Source organism: Amphiprion ocellaris, chromosome 16, assembly GCF_022539595.1.
Source record: "Amphiprion ocellaris isolate individual 3 ecotype Okinawa chromosome 16, ASM2253959v1, whole genome shotgun sequence".
Taxonomy (NCBI): domain Eukaryota; kingdom Metazoa; phylum Chordata; class Actinopteri; family Pomacentridae; genus Amphiprion; species Amphiprion ocellaris.
The window spans coordinates 14722806-14740261 of NC_072781.1; the positions used below are offsets into that span (position 1 = coordinate 14722806).

Below are 17456 nucleotides of genomic sequence, written 5' to 3' on the forward strand. Positions count from 1 at the left end.
GACACAAAACCAAGAACACTTTATAATACAGTCCACAGCTTGCAGTGTAATTTTGTTGTGTAAATTAGGCACATATGAAATACTTGGTTCCTCCTGTTGCGTAAGTGTAAACATAATAGAAGAAATCAATTACGGGAAACAAATAAGTGGCAACTGGTAATTTTACAGAGAGAAGAAATAAACTATAGCAGCATTATTCAAATATTACTCAGTACAGAATTTGGAAACAAAAGTTTATAAAAAGTTACTTTGTAGTTAGGGAGGGTAGGCTGCACTTGGAATTACACCACATATGTTTTTCTGAAGTGTAATGAAAATAATTCAATAATCACCAGGGTTCTCATCAAATATTAAAGATGAGCAGTGTTTGATCTACTTCTGTTTATTCCATCACCCTTGTTTAATGTATGTTTTTCCTCCCCAGATGACAACAGAAGACTTCCATAGCTGCGTGTTTATTTTCTACTCAATCATACCTGTAGTGAGCTACAGTGCCTCATTAACATACATGCTAGGAACCTAATAAAAGTGGGAGACAGTCTCTTAGTGGGAGACAGATTTAAGTATGAAATAAGACAGAAATAAATCCCTAGTGGGGTGTAGCAGTCTACCAAAGGCAAACATTCCTCAATCAAAAGATTAAGGAATGTTGGCTGTAATATAACATTTGTAATAATAACAATAATATTATATTCCTCCTAACTTCAGCACCCTAGTTTTGTTCCTTTGCAAATCCAAAATAGCATACAAGTACAATTTACCTCTTCTTTCCTTGAAAACACCTAATCATTACTGCCTTGTTTACCTTAGTCATATTTTCTTCCCTTTTCTTCTTTGAGCCAGTAAGTCTTTTATCTTCACCCGATTCAACTAAATTGCACTGTAAACTGTGTTACTGATGTTTTTCCTTAGTGGATTGTTCTAGGAGATATCATACCACTGTCCATATTATTTAGATTTTTTTCACAGAGCTGTTACAAGCTCATTTAGGGTGTACGCACACCGCAGTCAAAAAATAATCAAAATTAGGTTGCGTGCTGGTATTTATAATTTCATTTGATCATCCTCAAATTAATTTTTATATAGCAGGCTAGAGGGGATAGTTTAGCTTCTGCAGTGACATGAAAAAAAAGGTCTTGATTACTTATAAAAACTGATAATGACAAGAAGGTAACACAAGCTTTGTACAAATTTGCATTGAACAAAAGGATTCACTGAATGAAGCACAACAGTGCTGCGTGTTTGAAGCGTAATTAAAGACATCAGAATGTTTGAAAATCAAACAGCATGTTAGATATCTTCAAAGAATCATGTTCATGACAGAAGAAAACGTATTCGAAGTCAAACAATGTTTTGCTCCACTAATAAAGAAAACTGTTTTCATCACAATATAATACAACACAAATTCATGCTGTTTGTTTCAGTAAATTGGATTCACAAGCAATACTGTAAGTAATTGGCTGTAACATCATAAATGACTTGCGGTATTGCTCTGATAATTACATAACGAAAAAAACAAGTATCAGTAATTTTGCACAGTGGTGTCTTAACTGCCTGCTCTGTGAGCCAAATTAAACCACCACCAAGAGGCCTAAATTTACTGATTGTCTTCCCCTTTCAAACTAGCGTTTCCTTTTTCAGCATGATAATCTGATATGTTCAGGAGGACCAAAGCTCATTACCACTCTGCTTCTCCGACAGCTTTAGAGAATACGTAGTCCCTGCCTCTGTAACACATCACTCCATCTTTCAGATGAAACTTCCAGCGGTTCTTACTGCGGTGAATCTGAGACAAAAAAACATTCACAATATTAGCAGTTAATATTCAGGCTTTGTTGAGAGGAAAATATTGACCAGTAGAGAGATGAAATGTTCTTACTTTGTCATACTGGCAAACAATTACATTGTCAGTGTCAAAGAGATCTGGGATGTCTTGCTCAATCACGTCATCACCTGAATTCAGAGGGTCCTAATCAGCAGAAAGTACAGTTGTAGGAAATTGGTAGAACATGCAATCAAAGCCAGTGTTTATTTAATTTAATGGCAAGACACAAACCACAACTTGTGAATATAAACTCACTCTCTCTTACCTCCTCCTCTACATCAGCGAGATCATCTGCTCCCTCGCTGTCACTGCTGGAGGAGATGCTGTTACCATCACTGCTTCCATTTCCTTCCTGCAGGGCCTTTATGGCCTCTGCATTGATTATACCCAGAAAGTCATTCTCTTCCAGGGGAACCCCGTCTCCCTCCTCGAGGTCCGAGCTGTCTGCAGGGCCATCCAGCTGAACGATGTCTGACAGGTCGCTGTAGCTGTAGCCCAGGTCCAGCTTAGCAGGAAGTGCAAGAAGAAAGTTCACAGTTATGCCGTGATAACGTTCAGAGAGCTGAAGATGGAGTGGGAATAACTGCTCTGGTAAAAGTGTATTTCAGGATTCATTATTAAATACCTGAATTGGTTCAACACTGTTTTACTGCTCAGGCAGTTGAGATTTGAATCCAATTCAAGTTGAGGATTTACAAGGTTTAATTTGAGAAAGTGATGAGCTTGATGATGCATAACACCTGATTTCTCAATAACTTCAAACGGTTATTTCCTATTAAGTCTGTTAGTATTTTAACATCTTGCGATTGAAAGTCTAGAAAGTTGGGAGGCTCATGCCAATACAAACATTACTGTCAATGCTGATGCACGAGACACAGAGATTTCTTGTTTTAGATTTGGTCAGGTCAAAAAAAAAAAAAAACTTGATCCTACACTTCATACAATATAACTCAAAGTCTCTCATTACATCCTTTTAGCTGCTGATCACCCAGATTTGATTTAAACTCCTTGTTAACACTGACTGGCTACCCCTTTAAAGAGACATTTTGGGGAGTACAATTAATGCCCTTCATATTAATCTGTTACTCCAGTAAAAACAAAGCTGCAGCCAACAGCTTATTAGCTTTGAAAAAAAAATGGCTGGAAACTAACTAACAAGAAATAGCCAAACACATAAGAGCTAATTAAAACTAAAACAACATTGTTTTTACTTATCCATTTTTGAATAGACAATACATGTTAATTAATAAGCTCTGGATGCCCAAAGGCAGATTTTGTTGCCTTCTGTGCGGATTAGAGTCAACTTTACAGCTTTTGCACACAGTACAAGTACCGAGAGCCAAGCTAGCTGATACCCTGCTTCAACTTTTTATGTTAAGTTTCTCAAATTGGCTGCCTGCTCCAGCATACAGACTGATGAGCACATTTTCTCAAAATGTGGAACTATTCATTAAATACCACATAGAATAGAACCGCTTCAGACTGGTTTTCAGGCTTCGCAGGCAGTCGATTCTCACCCGTTCCGCTTTCCCTCTCTCCTCCTCGATGGCCTGTTTCAGGATGTCATCGACGTCTCTGGTCTGTGCCGTCTGTGTCAAAACCTCCTTGGCGCTGATCTGGAAGTCTAATAACTGAGTGCCGGGTGAGGCGGTCATACTGAGGTTCACAGGTTCGGGTTGTGGACTCGGCTCAGTTTCTGCCAGCATGCCCTCGGGCTCTGGAGAGAGCTGGGGAAGGCAGCTCTCCTGACTTGGGGCTAAACTGGTCTTTGGCTGTGTGACAGAAGAGGCTGGAACAGAGGACGGCTCTACTTCATGAGGAAGAATGGGATGTGGTTGGACTGCAGCTGGCTGGGATGCAGGAGCTTCTCTCCTTTCAGTGACTTTCTGTGTGGGTTGGGAAACAGGCTGCTGACCCGCCGGGGCCTGAGTAACCACAACAGGAACATTGACTTTGTAAAGTTGACCTTAGTGAGACAAAACAGAAGAATGAAACGTTCGTTCTACTGCTAGTCCAGACTAGTAAAAAAAAAAAAAAAAAAAAAAAAAAAAAAAAATGCTGGTAAGAGTTTAAGTCAATGCTTACCGGAGGCTGTTTGTAATGTGACTCCTGCTGGTATCTGCACGGGGTAAGCTAACGCAGCAGGGAGAGAAAAAGTAGCAAGTGTCTCTGAACTGTTCTGCAATGAAATATTATGAGTAAAGAAAAATATGATTCAGTATATCAAATAGTCATTATGCACAGTAATCTTCTACAAAATGTAGGCTTAGCAACTAAACACAGTGTTTCTTGTCTGGTAGTCAAACAGATGAAAGGAATGTGACTGGGGGGGGGTTTAATTAAACTAATAAACTAATAATTTCTCTCCTACAAGAAACTTCACACCTGACTGTGGCAATTAACAGCTGGTGAAAAAATTATTTAAATTTAAATGCTGCTGAAGTATGTTGAAATTTTTTAGATGAGTGACACCAAAAGAAATGATATTACAATAAAAACAAAATCAAACCTGAAAGCACATTCAACTTAAGCAGCTGGATTTTTTTTTTTACTTGCCATTGCTATTAACTCAGAATTGTACAAAATACGAATTTCCACACCCAAACATACAAGCTAAAGTTTCACAATAAGAAATTATGCTGCTTGTAAGCTACAAATAATTACACTTTTTATTTGCTTTAATATCTGCCCCTCTCATGAAGAGCCATATGAAAGCAGTGAGGTGATGTAAATTTTGCTGACACTTGCCTTTACTGGGAAGCTGTGGACATTCTGACTGGCAGGGATGACAACTGAAGCTGAGAGCAGAAATCAGAGCAAAGCATGTACTATCTTCTGTCCGAATCACTTCAGAAAAAAATGTTTTAAGTATTATTGTCCATATGCATACCAAAGATATCTAAATTAAAAAGTAATGTGCTGGAATTGCTGTTATTTCACACACATTGTTGCTTACCCCTTTCAGGATACACTGACAGTAACAGAACTACTATAAAAATACTGTACTTTTGACAAGCAGCATTAATAAAGCAAAGAATGATGTTTTGCTGGCAAGCCGATAAGTTTCTAGCAATACTGGATCACCTGTGAGCTCCTGATCATTCTGACTGTAGCTGGCAGGGAGCTGGAGCACAAAGTTGGATGAGTTGATATTGTTGTTCCTGAAGTCTTCCATTGCTTTTGACTGCATCATCTTTGACTCCCAGAGCTGCACAACAGAAGACACAGCAGTATGTCTACCTGCTATAGTGCATTCTTCCTCCCTACATGATCTAACTTTGCTGTAACTGATAACTTGAGCCAAGATGTGCATCATATGCACTGAACAAAAATACAAAAGCAAAATGTATTATTTTATTAACCTCTATCCATTGTTTTTAAAATGGAGGAATAAGTGTTTTTCTTGCTTTAGCGCACAGCATCTTTACAACAGAGTATGCACTGTACTGGAAATGATAATAGGCAGATTGAAAATGGGGTCATAGACCAAAAATCACAATTCTGGAACGAGTCTCAAGAGTTCATGATGCTGTTGAAGCTGCTTGGGGAATGTTGTCTGTGAAGGGCTCAGCGAAGAGGGCAAACATTTTGGTGGACGGGATCGTGTTGTCTGACCGATACACCCAAAGAATCATGCGGCAGATGGTCTGTCATGCCATGCTGTCTGAAACTATTTCTTAGATGCAAACGGTGAAGTTGTGGACATCCTAGTGTCTGGCTGTGCCCTTTAATGACAGCAGTTTTTTTCTTGCGACATTTGAATAAAGTTGCCTTTTAGGGTGGCTTTTTATAGTCACTGAACAAAGGAGTCCCTGTATACCTTTAGAGCCACACCTGACAAGGATATTGATTAACCCAATGGCCAAGAATTTGTCACCATTAAAACAGCTTAAACACTTTTCTTGCACAATTGAGTAAACAACATCTTTTAATCAAGAAAAATACCACGTGCATGCTGCGTTTACATTTTTGTTCAGTGTTTGTGGGTTCAAAAAAATGGAGGCAGTCTTAAGTGAAATACAACTCACGTGTCTCAAGTCGTCCAGGACCCTATCTTCAAGCCCTTCATCCAGGAAGAGCTCCCTCATACTGTCAATCACATCATCAATAATGGACAAGTAGAGTTTGGCCTGCAGTTGTTTGCAACAAAAAAAACTGCAAGTCAGAAGCTGCTTTGGAGGAAAAGCAATTCACCCCAGCTAGTTAGGTGTATATTATTATAGGCACAAGAATATATTCAATTCAAACACCTGCCATTGCTGTGTTACTGAGCGCTGGAAAATCCAGACTACTTCCGTGTAACTTAACATGTCAATGTTACTCCTCATTTTAGATTAGCCTACTACATATAGCATGTCAATAGCCTGTAGTGGAGGGCAATTCCTAAAAGTTATATGACTATTTTCATTATACATTTCATGCTAGACCCCACACTGTGTAGTTTAGTCAGTTTAAAGCATAGAAAAGACCTAATTCAAGTAGAATTGAGTAAAAACATTTTCGGACAGACTTCATAAAAATACAAAACGTCGTCGTCTCAGTATTACTAGCATGACGCCGTAATTGATCAGTTTCTGTGTGGAGTTTGGCTTTGCAAACCTGAGTGTAACCTGAATGAAAGCGCTGTGAGTTATTGCACACACACAGCCCAGCTTAAACCTCAGAATAAACAGCCTCCTAAAGAATAGAAATGGTGTTTTCAGTGGCATATTTATTAGGCTACTTCACGGTCAGCCATTACAGGCCCGCACACAACACTTCTGTTATTAATTAGCATAATTAGCTAAAGTAGCTCAAAAGTAGCTTAGCTCACCACTGGGCCTGTGTTTGTCAGCATGTTTCAGGGGGAAAAGTAGCTGCTGTCCGACTGTAGTGGACTTCCATCGACTTGGAAACATAACACATAGTAATGGTGAAAAGGAGGGATTGTTTTTGCCTAAAGTGCGCACACAGGTGACAGTAATCACTATCAAGCTCCACAGAGAGATGTGATTGGAGCAGATTGCGGAAGTCATTGAGTATGACGTTGGAGAGGAAATACGCAAATACATACAGTCTATGATACGTCCTGACTTTAGTTTCCTGCATACAATAACAAAGACCTAGTTGATTTCAATTTTAGTATCCTATAAAATCAAGATAAGAGCTGTTGGATCCATCTTTGCGTATCATTCATTTTTCCACCAAATCACTCAATTAATTTTCAACATTTGACAAAACGCTGGATGAGACACTGGATATCACCTGCAGGGCACCAATTGCAAATGTTAACCAAAATATAAACATAACAGACATTTATGTTTCCTAAGTCAACTTATACGCTTGTGTTCTGGCTACTTTCTGGTTACGCCATTGCACATTTGGCATGATGCTGGGAGTTCAGTACACTTTCTGATCCCATGAGTGCACAGTGCCAGGAGTTAAGAATATTTCACCTTTTACAAAACACTCCATTTTGAACTTGCCGTTCAATGGATTCGTAGCAGCAGCAGGAGCTGTGACCCCTGCTTCCTCCAAGCGTCTGCTCAGCGATGCTGGCACTCTTTCAACACTGTAGGTTGACTCCTCTGATGAGGATGAGTGCTCTGCAGCTGAAAAGCAGCAACATGAGACGCCCCTGTGGACACTGCACTTGTTCAAAGTAACAGGCATTTAACTGTCACTTCACTTCACAGTTACCCTGCACTCAGATGGCTTTTCTTAAATTATAAGAAGAGGAAGACTCTTTATTTTCACATTAAACCGGTGCTACATTATCTATCCTGTGTCTATTCTAATGGCATATACTTTCGTAGATAGAAAATATTGACTGAATTTATGGGTTATTGTGGGAAAATAACCATAAGTTATAAAGAACAAAAAATACTTATCAAATTAATTTAATCATTTATTAGACTGGATCAATTTGATAAGTTGACAGAACTACTTTTGTGTCATTTGTTAAGCCATTTTGATGAATGGACTGTAACTGTTAGTAATTTAAGTAAAACTTTGAATCAACTCCATGTGATTAAAGTTTTGAACCAATTCTTTTCCATCAATCGGTTCCAAATTGTACAATAAAACTTTTAAAAGTCTTAACATAAATGCTGAAAATCCATTTTTAAAATGCTTAATAGCTTAACGGTTAAAAATATGAAACAAGCTAGTGAAGACTAAGTTTTTAAAAAAAAGGTCACAAATTGTTTTGGACATTTTTTTCTTGTAGATCTCAACAGGTCTCCGAATGAGGCTTCAGCTGGGAATGACTCATCACCACATGGGCCTTGTGCATTAGGAAACCGCAGCACTCTTGCAAAACTATTTTGTGCTAATTTTAATGCGTTAACCGTGCTTGTCCAGTTTTCTCACCACGTGCCTTGTAGCCGTGTGCTCTTCAACTTTAGAAACAACATGCAGCACAGTAGATAATTTCCTACAAATCATGTAATTTTTTGGAGCAGCAGTACATCACCAATGGATGCTTCAGAACTACTGTGCTGTTTTCATTCTGAGAATAATAAATATGAAGTGCATATTTGCTTTAATTTTACTAAAAGTAAGTTTTAAAAAATAACACAATTCTTTATTCTAGTCCTACGAACAGCTCTGAAAAAAATACCACAATACAGTCAGGTTTAATTCATTCATGGTTGTTTTTTTTTTTACTTTTGATGTACATAAGATCCAGCTTAAGCCAAGTACCGCATACATTAAAGTTGTCACTGAAGACTTTGTTCACTATGAACCTTCACCATTGCATTTTTTTTCAATCCACCCTATTCATAACCCAGAAGCAAAAAGATCACATAATAAAGATTTGATTTGCTTAAATAAAAATTACAGTCCTCCAAAATACAACCTCGGTATAAAGTCAAAGGTCATTTAAAGATAAGCAGCAAAAGTAATGTATTTCATGTAAAACAAAAAATATCTCACTTTATATAATATCAGCACCCAATGCTGCACAGTAGACAAAATTTCAGACCTTTTAGAGTTCGTGTTAGACTGCTTTTATACTACAAACGACTAAAAAACACTCCTCCAGAAGGTTGCAGTTCCTGCTGGGTTCCTTTTGAATTGCAACTGCTGTTTCACTTTGCAAATGCACTGTTATTAATGTATAATGTTTACTGTTTTTACTGATATTAACTGATACATGAAGTTAAATGCATATGAATCTAAAATATAAAAATTCCAAGAATACAATAACCAGAAATTATCATACCATTGGCAAATAGAATTTAGCACAATTGTAAGGATTCAGACATATATGAATCAATTTGCAAGTACGTTTACTTTGAATACTGCTGGGCAACCAAAGGGCCTGGCCATTAGCATCTCCTGATAATGAGCTTATCTCAAACCAAATAAATACAAATCATTACTTAAGTTGTTTATCTTCTACAGCCCATGTGCCGTGCATTTAATAAGGCTGCCAATCATCCTGGAAGACAGTGCAGACGAGGCAAATGCAAGCTTATATACATTACACGTATAAACTGTAATCTTACAATTAATAAATCTATGAAATGTAAAGTGCTAGGCAAAAGGACTGTGTTAAACTGTTTATAAGGTCTAGACTAATTCAGTCTCAGTTAAAAGATACAAAATCAGTTCACCTCCATGAGAAATACAACCAGGCTATGTAGAATTAGATGAATTTGACACCGGATATAAGCAAAAAGTCCCTCATCACCCTTGTTTATATTCTTTTTTTTTTTTTTTTTGTTATCCCTTTTCAACTATAAGAAGGTTTTTGAAATCTCCAGGACCAAAGGGATAACATCCACTTCAAAGCTTCTTTAATCATCACTGTGTCATACAGCCAGATTGCCTCGGTGACTCTGTTTCAATCCATTTCTTCTCCACTTCAACCTAAAAAAATACAAAATTAGATTAGATGCAATGAAAATATGTCTTTATTATTTAGACATCAAATTTCGTAGTGCACTGAGCAAGATATTACAGCACTGATGAAGCATCTTACCTGACAATGATAGCGTGTCCAGCTGGTCACATGTTTCTGTGGCTGGATGTCATTCACAGTGCCTAGGGACTTAATCCTGGTCTGTGACACAACAGCGCCCATAATTTCACATTCCATTGTGACAAAAGGGTACCAGTCATTTGGGATCTCCTGATCAGATCCCAGCTCCAGTTTGCAGGAAAATGAATGGGGATGATCCACCGCTGCAAAGCAGGAAACAATGGTCATTTGTTGTTAGAGTGTGACACCGTTGTGTGGCAAACACAGTGTGCAAGTGTAGAAGAAGCCAAGGCCAAGAAGATAAAAAGATGTGCAAGGCTGTTGTGGAGGGCTAAATGTTAATTTGTCAGAGAAATCTTACCTGTATTCTTTGCTGGCAGTCTGTCGATCTTCCACACAATGGCGGAGTATACATTCTCGTACTTGACAGTGCCGATTGACACCTGCATGACAGGCTGTGAATCTGTAGCGGTGACGGCGCCCAAGCAGGCGTTTCTGTTCATTCGTGCCTTCAGGGACCTCTGTCGCAGTAAAGCCACCGTCTGTGTCACTTTGACCCAGTCGCCTGGCACTGGCACACGAATGACTACATTCTCACACAGCGGGTAATGAGGGTCAGACCGCCTCATGGAGGAAAGGAAGGTGGAAGACATGTTGAGAAAGGCTTGGAGCTCCACATAGGCACCTTGAACTGTGACCACAGCTTTGATTGAGAAAGGAATTTCTGTGCAACCCAAGACTGTTGTTTTGTACCGCATCAGCTCCACTCTGCATGCATCAGGAGGTGAGAATTTAATCAGCCGGGACCTCTGAAACTCTGTCTCATTCACACATTTGTGAAATTGACAGTCTGCAATCTCCATCCAGAGTTCATTGTCCTCCTCTGACCCGTAGCTGGAATTAAAGTGCAGCAAACCAAGGTCATTAAGAGCCAGAAAACAGTCCCCTAGTCCGTTCAGAAAAGCAAGGCAGTGAATCTGGGTGAAGGCCGTCCGCTCTATGACTCCCCCAAACTTATCCAGTTGTATCCAGATGTGATCAGTTATCTGCAACGATAGTTCCTGCTCCTCGTAGTGGCGCCTCTGTTGGTGGGGCAAACACAGTTTGAAGATCTCCTCTTCCATAGAGACTACCAGGTCTTCCATCTCATCATGCACTGTGGAGCCAAACTTGAGCAGCTGCTCTACCTCTGCGTCATGACTAACCTCCAACTTTGGATGATAGCGTTTCTTTTCTGTGTAGGAGAAATGTTCCACCTTGACTGTAAGGACTTTACGGGGCTCGCCATAGGTTTCCAGTTTAAGGTCTGAGAGCCTGCATTGAGGGAGAAGCTGGAACTCTTTGAATGGCTTCTCCAGACCTTTCTCATAATACATCTGCAGCACACCTCCTGGCAACAAGCGGAGGTAGATCGGCCCCCACTGCCGAGAGGACATGCGGTTCTTTTTTTCTGGAATCCTGAGCATGACAGACCAGCCGTCTCTCTTCTGACTACGAAAAAGGCCCCGAGGAACAAACTGGGATGAACCCTCGCTTAACACTTCATTCATGCAACTTAGTCGTCTCTCCCCATCTTTTTCTCTCTCTGTTTCGTGGTCCGTTTCTGCTCGTAGGCCTTCCAGCTTGTGGCAAACATAGGAAAAGGAGTTCTGGAGTTGGTCACGCGGTGGCTCACTGCCATCTTTGGTCCGAATAAAGAAACGTGGTAGGCTGTTGTCAGTATCTGAGTCTGAGGAGGAGCTGCCCACATCTTCACTGTATCTTGGTCCGTCCCAGAAGGGGTTAAAGTGTCCTGAGTTCCCCTGGAAAGAGGGGAAAGGGCTTGGTCCATCTGAGGTTTGATTAAGGGCCTCCGGTGCAGGAGAAGACACAGTGGTGGGAGATGTGCTTGACAAACTCTGGAAAAAGTTGTTTTTTTCCTTCGTGTTAGAGTGTAATGGGGACGAGCTGCTAGGAACCCCACTCACAGGAGTGCAAAAGGGTGTGTTACATGGTACACAGGAACTTCCACTAAGACTTGAGTGGCTTTGAGGAGATTCCAGGGAACTACTGAAGCTCCAGGAAGTGTCTCTGATTGGAGGCAGCACTAATTTCAGACCATTAGGACGTGGTATTGATGCTTTGATAAGCCCGGGTGACTGTAGGGGCTTCTGAGGTGATGAGAGCAGCGTGTTGTCATCTTCAAATGTGACCCAGTTCGAATGATTTGTGGAGCACATGGCTGAAGGGATCTGCTGAGTGGTTCAAAACAACAGTTCTTCCTTTGTTGAATTAGCTGTCCCCTAATTCAGAGGCCTTCTCCTCTGTAAGAAAACACATAAGAGGAATTAACAACAACAAAATCTCTTAAATATTAAGAGTCATTCATTAAAGATTAAATCTCAGAGGTAATCTTGAACAGATCTTCTCTCACTTAAAAGCATGAACAACTCCGCTTATCCTGTCGGTAGAAAAAAAAGAGCTCTTCAGGACTTAAATAAAACATAATTTCTTAAGGTATACCATTAAAAAATAATGAGAGACTGACCTCGTAAACCTTGAGCAACTTCATTTCTGTTAACACTACAATTAACTAAGGTTCAGTTGATGTAAAAGCTGAAGTAAGCATTCTGCAGTTCAGTAAAGCAGCAAATTTTCTCTTGGTGACATACCACACATTAGAGATTTGGGGAATTTTTTGAAGCTTTTGGAGAATCGCCAATACAGACATTGCTTAAGTGAAAAGTCTTGCAATTCACTTCATTAGAGTAGTATGGAAAATCTTACAGAGGATTATCTTTTAGCTACAAAGGTGACAGAAAAGACTCAGAAATTCTTCAACAATCATGCTCTTGTCTTTCAACTAGTTTCAGTGATTTACTACAAACTGTCATGTGCAACTTCATGCATGTGCCTGTCATATGTGAGAAGTTAGATAAAGCTCTTTTTCCTTTTCTTTATTTAGATCAAGTAACACAGGAAAGGATACAGTGCTGTAGCCCTTATTCTCCTTGCAAGATCTTAATGTATGTATGAAGCCAATACAACAGTACTGTGATCCTTGTTGTAATTAAATATTGAGATATGCACAACAGAGTTTATACTTGCTTTCAAACTTTGAAAAGCCAACATTACTCTAAAGGGCAACACTCTGGAAAACTGTTAATGTAAAACAAATCTACACTTTCACTTTTTTCAAAGGATTGGAAAAGTTTTCAGAATCTCCTACTTGAGCAGAGGAGGATTTTAAACACAGAGAGCATAAAACAAAAAGTTCAGAGTTGTGAAAGTTCAAAGGTTTTTGCAATGTAAATGGTGTATTTTACACATACAGGGCTTTGAAATGAGCATAGTCTGAATATTTCATGGCAAGCCTGCTCTAAAATGCGTGTGAGAAAAGTTAGCCATGGCGGCAAATCCTGCCTCATTAAACAGCATGAAGTCAACTGTGAGAGCCAGGTATAATGTGGCAAAGCAGCTAATACTGCAATGAAGCTTCAGAAAGTGGCAAAGTTGGTCAAAAGTGTACAGCTTCTCTAGAAGATGAATGTTTTATCCTCTGTGATACTAGAACTGTGGAACATATTTTAATATAGGAATTAAATGTAGACAAAGAAGTGTGGATATTGCAAAATAGCAATGGTATTCAGGCTTATTTGCCAGCGGTTACAGAGTAAACATGGTGTAATCTTTATACAGCCTTGCAGTTAATTTTATCGCTACTCAATCACAATCTGTCTCTTGATGTGCTGGCAGCTCTGTCCTCAGTAACATCCGGCTTTGATGCCACAGAGAAGTCACTTAGAAAATGTTGTAGCTTCATCTCCCCATAAAAAGGGGCAGAAAGCCTCAATTACAGCCTCCCTCCTCCCTTCAAGATCACAGCCATGACTTGCATGAAGGAGACATCCACTGGAAAGTTCCTCTTGCTATAAATAAACATGGGAGTTGGGGTGGGGGCATGGGTGGTGGTGGATTGACAACTCTTCAGTCAAACACTGGAGAACATCCTTCTAATGAGAGAATGTTTGTAATGACACGTAGTCATTTCCACAAGTTCATCCATCCTCCCCGACTTATAGAATCCATCAAGTTTGATTCAAAGAGAAGGGGGCGCTCTCCACGGGGGTTACTGACAGCCTTTCAGACTCATTTCCAGCCTGCCGTCTCTTCCTGGGCTCTCTAGCAGGCAGTACAGAAATGAGACGCTGCTAAATCTACAGAGGACAAAAGAATACATTCCACACATTCCTCGGGGACAAGCAGCTTTGCACACAGGAAATACCAGCCTGCTCTATCCGTGTGAACTGACAACAAATATTATCTTAATATCCTTTCATCACTTTTCAAAAACACACCAGATTTAAGGAACATCAATTCTAGTTTGTCTGGTTATTAATCACTGTCAAACTTAGCAAAACACTGGAAAAGAAAGGAGCATGGTAACTAAGATAGGCTTATTGCACTAATGTGGAGCGTTCAAAACATATAAAACAAGTCTTTCACAATTTTAAATTCATATTTTGTTATCGTCTCCAGACTTGGGATGATGATGAGATTTCTAACAGCTACAAAGTAAAACAAATAAAGGAACTGTAATTCTAAAGAGCAGCAAGGCTAAAGTCTCTCTGTACAGATAAATCACAGCCCTGCAGTGAGGACAAAGAGTCAGCTAATCCCATTCAGCAACTCAGGTTTATCGTTTCTGATCCACTGTAATTATATAAATTACTACGCTTGCTAAACCTGGAGTAGGCAAAAAAATGTATGCAGCTCATGGACAACACCTTCATATGGGTGTGATGTCAAGTAATTATAACCAGTGGGTCAAACTGAGTCACAATACGTTGCCAAATAGCTGCAACTGTCTGCATTTAAAGAGGCCAGTCAGACTCAGCTCGTTATTAACCGACGTGTCATGTGAAACAGTACTGAATATCATGGGAACTTGAAATCCATAAAGCGGAACTGCAATGAAACCATCTCGCTGGGACATTAAGCGGTCTACTTTGGGTCATTTACTGACAAATGATGACTGAAGGGAAAGTCTCGTGGTTTAAGAATAAAACATACTTGAACTTTAACTTGGCAGACAGATGCTTCCTGATTAAATGAGACAAGTTCCTGCTGGATTCTCTGGATATTTCCTGTATACTCACGCAACGGCGATAAGTGTTTTCCTTAGAAAAATACATAGAGAAACAAAACAAAACACTATCTCATTTAATTTGACGAGAGAGTCCTACTATTGTGACCACAATTACAGTGTAATCTAGTGCAGAGCTGAAAATGTGATGACCCATTTCCAGTGGCAACACTGGCACTGTCTGCAAAGCTCTGCCCTCCCATCAAAGAAAGCAGGGCAGAAAGTTTAGGTTGCAGCTTTTTGTCGTCTCTCACTAGAGCTGAACATTAAATCAAAGTGTTAAAAAAAAATTACACTTGTAAGCAAAGCATTGTGGTCCGACAGATCTTATTACTGCTTAGTACACATTGTAGCAAAAATCATAATTTTTCCATGCTTATCAGTGAAAAAGATCTGAAAAAAGTGACGGACTATCAGCATGATTTGTATCGCTACTGCATTATCTGCCAAAGTATTTACAATTTCTTTTCCTTTTTATGTATATCGTTCAGCCCTTCCTCACATACAGAATTAATTAATGTTAGGTTACTTATATACAGCGGTGGAATTATTTATTAGGCCACTGTGACCACTGTTTTCTGCAGCTTGCTTTGCGGCTCTTGGTGGAGTCATCCTGCGTCCTGCGTAACCTTAAGATTATAAAGGATAGCTGTACTGCTTATTGTAAACAACGGCTCTCTTGCTGCATCACTCTTAGTTACGCACTAAGAAGGCTGTCTTCTCATCATCTCACCATTCTCTTCTATTAGGCATTGCTGAGTTTTAATACAGGCTTGATTGTTCACTTTACAGCTTATGCACAAAATAATGGCAAATTTTGGCAACTTCTAATTTTTATACATACTTTACTGCATGTATTGACTTACTCTTTCATGTCTTTTAGAATATGCTGTAATTATTTAACCACTTTGATATAATTCTAACAAAATGATCAATGCTGAAGGCCTGCCGGGTAGAATTTGCAAAAGAAAACTACAGGCGGTTTAATAATTATTTCCAAAGCTGCACTTCAATTCCAGGATTCGTTGTGGTGCAGAAAAGTAGAAAACTAAGCAGGAATGCATCTGCTTATTCAAATACTAATGATTCATTCTTATCTGACGCATTTAGGGGTAAACCAATAAAAGTTATGGGAAACCCTCTGCTTGCAGTGGGATTGTGTCACTTCTGAGAGAAGTAGTAACACATCCCTCCCTTTGCTAAATTAATGGAGCATCCACAAGCAATAAATCACAACTTGCTACTTTGGGTTTTGCTACAGCCTCACTTATTAGCTTTTGGTTGCTAAATGTTAGCTGATGTTGGCTAACTTTAGCTAAATATATGTGAGTAGGAGCCACAGCTGAGCCAGCTTACTGACTTAATGACTCAACTTCTGCTTGTGTTTTAGCATTTTCCATTACTGGCAAAGTGGCTGCTGTTCAACAAAAGATACTTTGTTTTTTTAAAAAAAAGTTCCCATGCTTTAAACAAAGTAATATATTTAAGATAAATGTCAACTATATGAGCAAATAAAATGTATCCTTCTTGTGGAAACTCGTCTTTACTATTGTTCCACGCAGCGTGGGGTCAATAAACGCCACACATACACACACGCCGGTAAACAACATTCTGTTTTTTTCGCCTATGGCAACTCTGGACTGGAGAAAGAAAACAGTACCAGCGTGCTGTCATCCACAACAGAGCCAGGCCCGTGTCCCGGACAGAGGGGCCCGCTGCTGGGTTCAGCTCTGCGCCATTGTTTTGACGCATCCACTCCGAGTAAAGTTGTCACTCTGCGCTACTTTTTTGCACAACAGCGAAGCTCAACGAGCGCCATTCAGCCGTGACCAAGGTCCGGCTGAGAGTTACTGACCGAAAACACTTTTAGGGTCGTTTCTAACGTGACCCGACATAAGGCTGCTCTCTCTAAAAACAGTGCAACCGAAAAGGTGGAAATACTCACAGATTCACAGCGGCGGTGCTCTTGGTTCAGGTCATGACTTCTGGGTGACGGACACGTCTGAACTCCTACATCGGCCGGGTTTTGCTCAAAATGGCAGAGTGTAAATCCCAGAGTTTTAACAGCGCGGCGCTTCCCCTCCCGAGTTCACACAGACTGTCCTCCAACGGGACACGGCGGGACTCTACACGGCGCTGCTGCCTTCACGGCCGTGGGAAATGTCAGCGCTCACATCTCTCAACTAGCAGAGCGTGGAAACGCAACAAACTCGCACCTGGAGGCTAAATAATTACGATACACACTTTACCCCAAGAAGTCCATGTTGTCACTAATTAACGTTAATGTGCTGTCTTCAATGAATTTCTAAGTTGAGGTGTTGTTGGTTTTGTATCAAAACTGTAACTGTAAACATCACACGAGCAACCGCAGGCATTGGTTTAATTAAAATGAATCTATATTTGACTTTGATAGGTGCCGCATGCACATTTAAATTAGATTCAGCTTAGTTGTTATTGCAAACACTTTAAGTAGCCCACTAAGAAAAGAAAATTAAGTTGAGAATTTAATTAGAGTTGCAAAAAAAGCAGTGAAAGTG

The 17456-nt window shown here is 39.8% G+C and overlaps 1 protein-coding gene across 1 annotated transcript; it reads right to left on the bottom strand.

Moving 5' to 3' along the window:
- Positions 1 to 439: 439 nt before the first annotated feature.
- Positions 440 to 17031, bottom strand: LOC111567191 (stonin-1). The gene is made up of 11 exons (XM_023268150.3): positions 16865 to 17031; positions 10156 to 12097; positions 9795 to 9997; positions 5854 to 5955; positions 4910 to 5033; positions 4574 to 4623; positions 3911 to 4004; positions 3343 to 3791; positions 2091 to 2330; positions 1880 to 1969; positions 440 to 1786 (listed from the first exon to the last, which is right to left on the bottom strand). The coding sequence occupies exons 2-11, from the start codon at positions 12011 to 12013 to the stop codon at positions 1679 to 1681; spliced, it is 3318 nt and encodes a 1105-aa protein (XP_023123918.1). The 5' UTR covers positions 12014 to 12097; positions 16865 to 17031; the 3' UTR covers positions 440 to 1678.
- Between the last annotated feature and the right edge of the window lie 425 nt (positions 17032 to 17456).

What these genes read in the sequence shown, in the direction of transcription:
- LOC111567191 (XM_023268150.3), bottom strand. Translation starts at nt 12,013, where the DNA reads ATGTGCTCCACAAATCATTCGAACTGGGTCACATTTGAAGATGACAAC. An exon ending in TCCTGGACGACTTGAGACAC is followed by an intron (nt 5,034 to 5,853) that starts GTGAGTTGTATT and finishes TCTGTTGTGCAG; the next exon opens with CTCTGGGAGTCAAAGATGAT. An exon ending in TCCACAGCTTCCCAGTAAAG is followed by an intron (nt 4,005 to 4,573) that starts GCAAGTGTCAGC and finishes ATTTCATTGCAG; the next exon opens with AACAGTTCAGAGACACTTGC.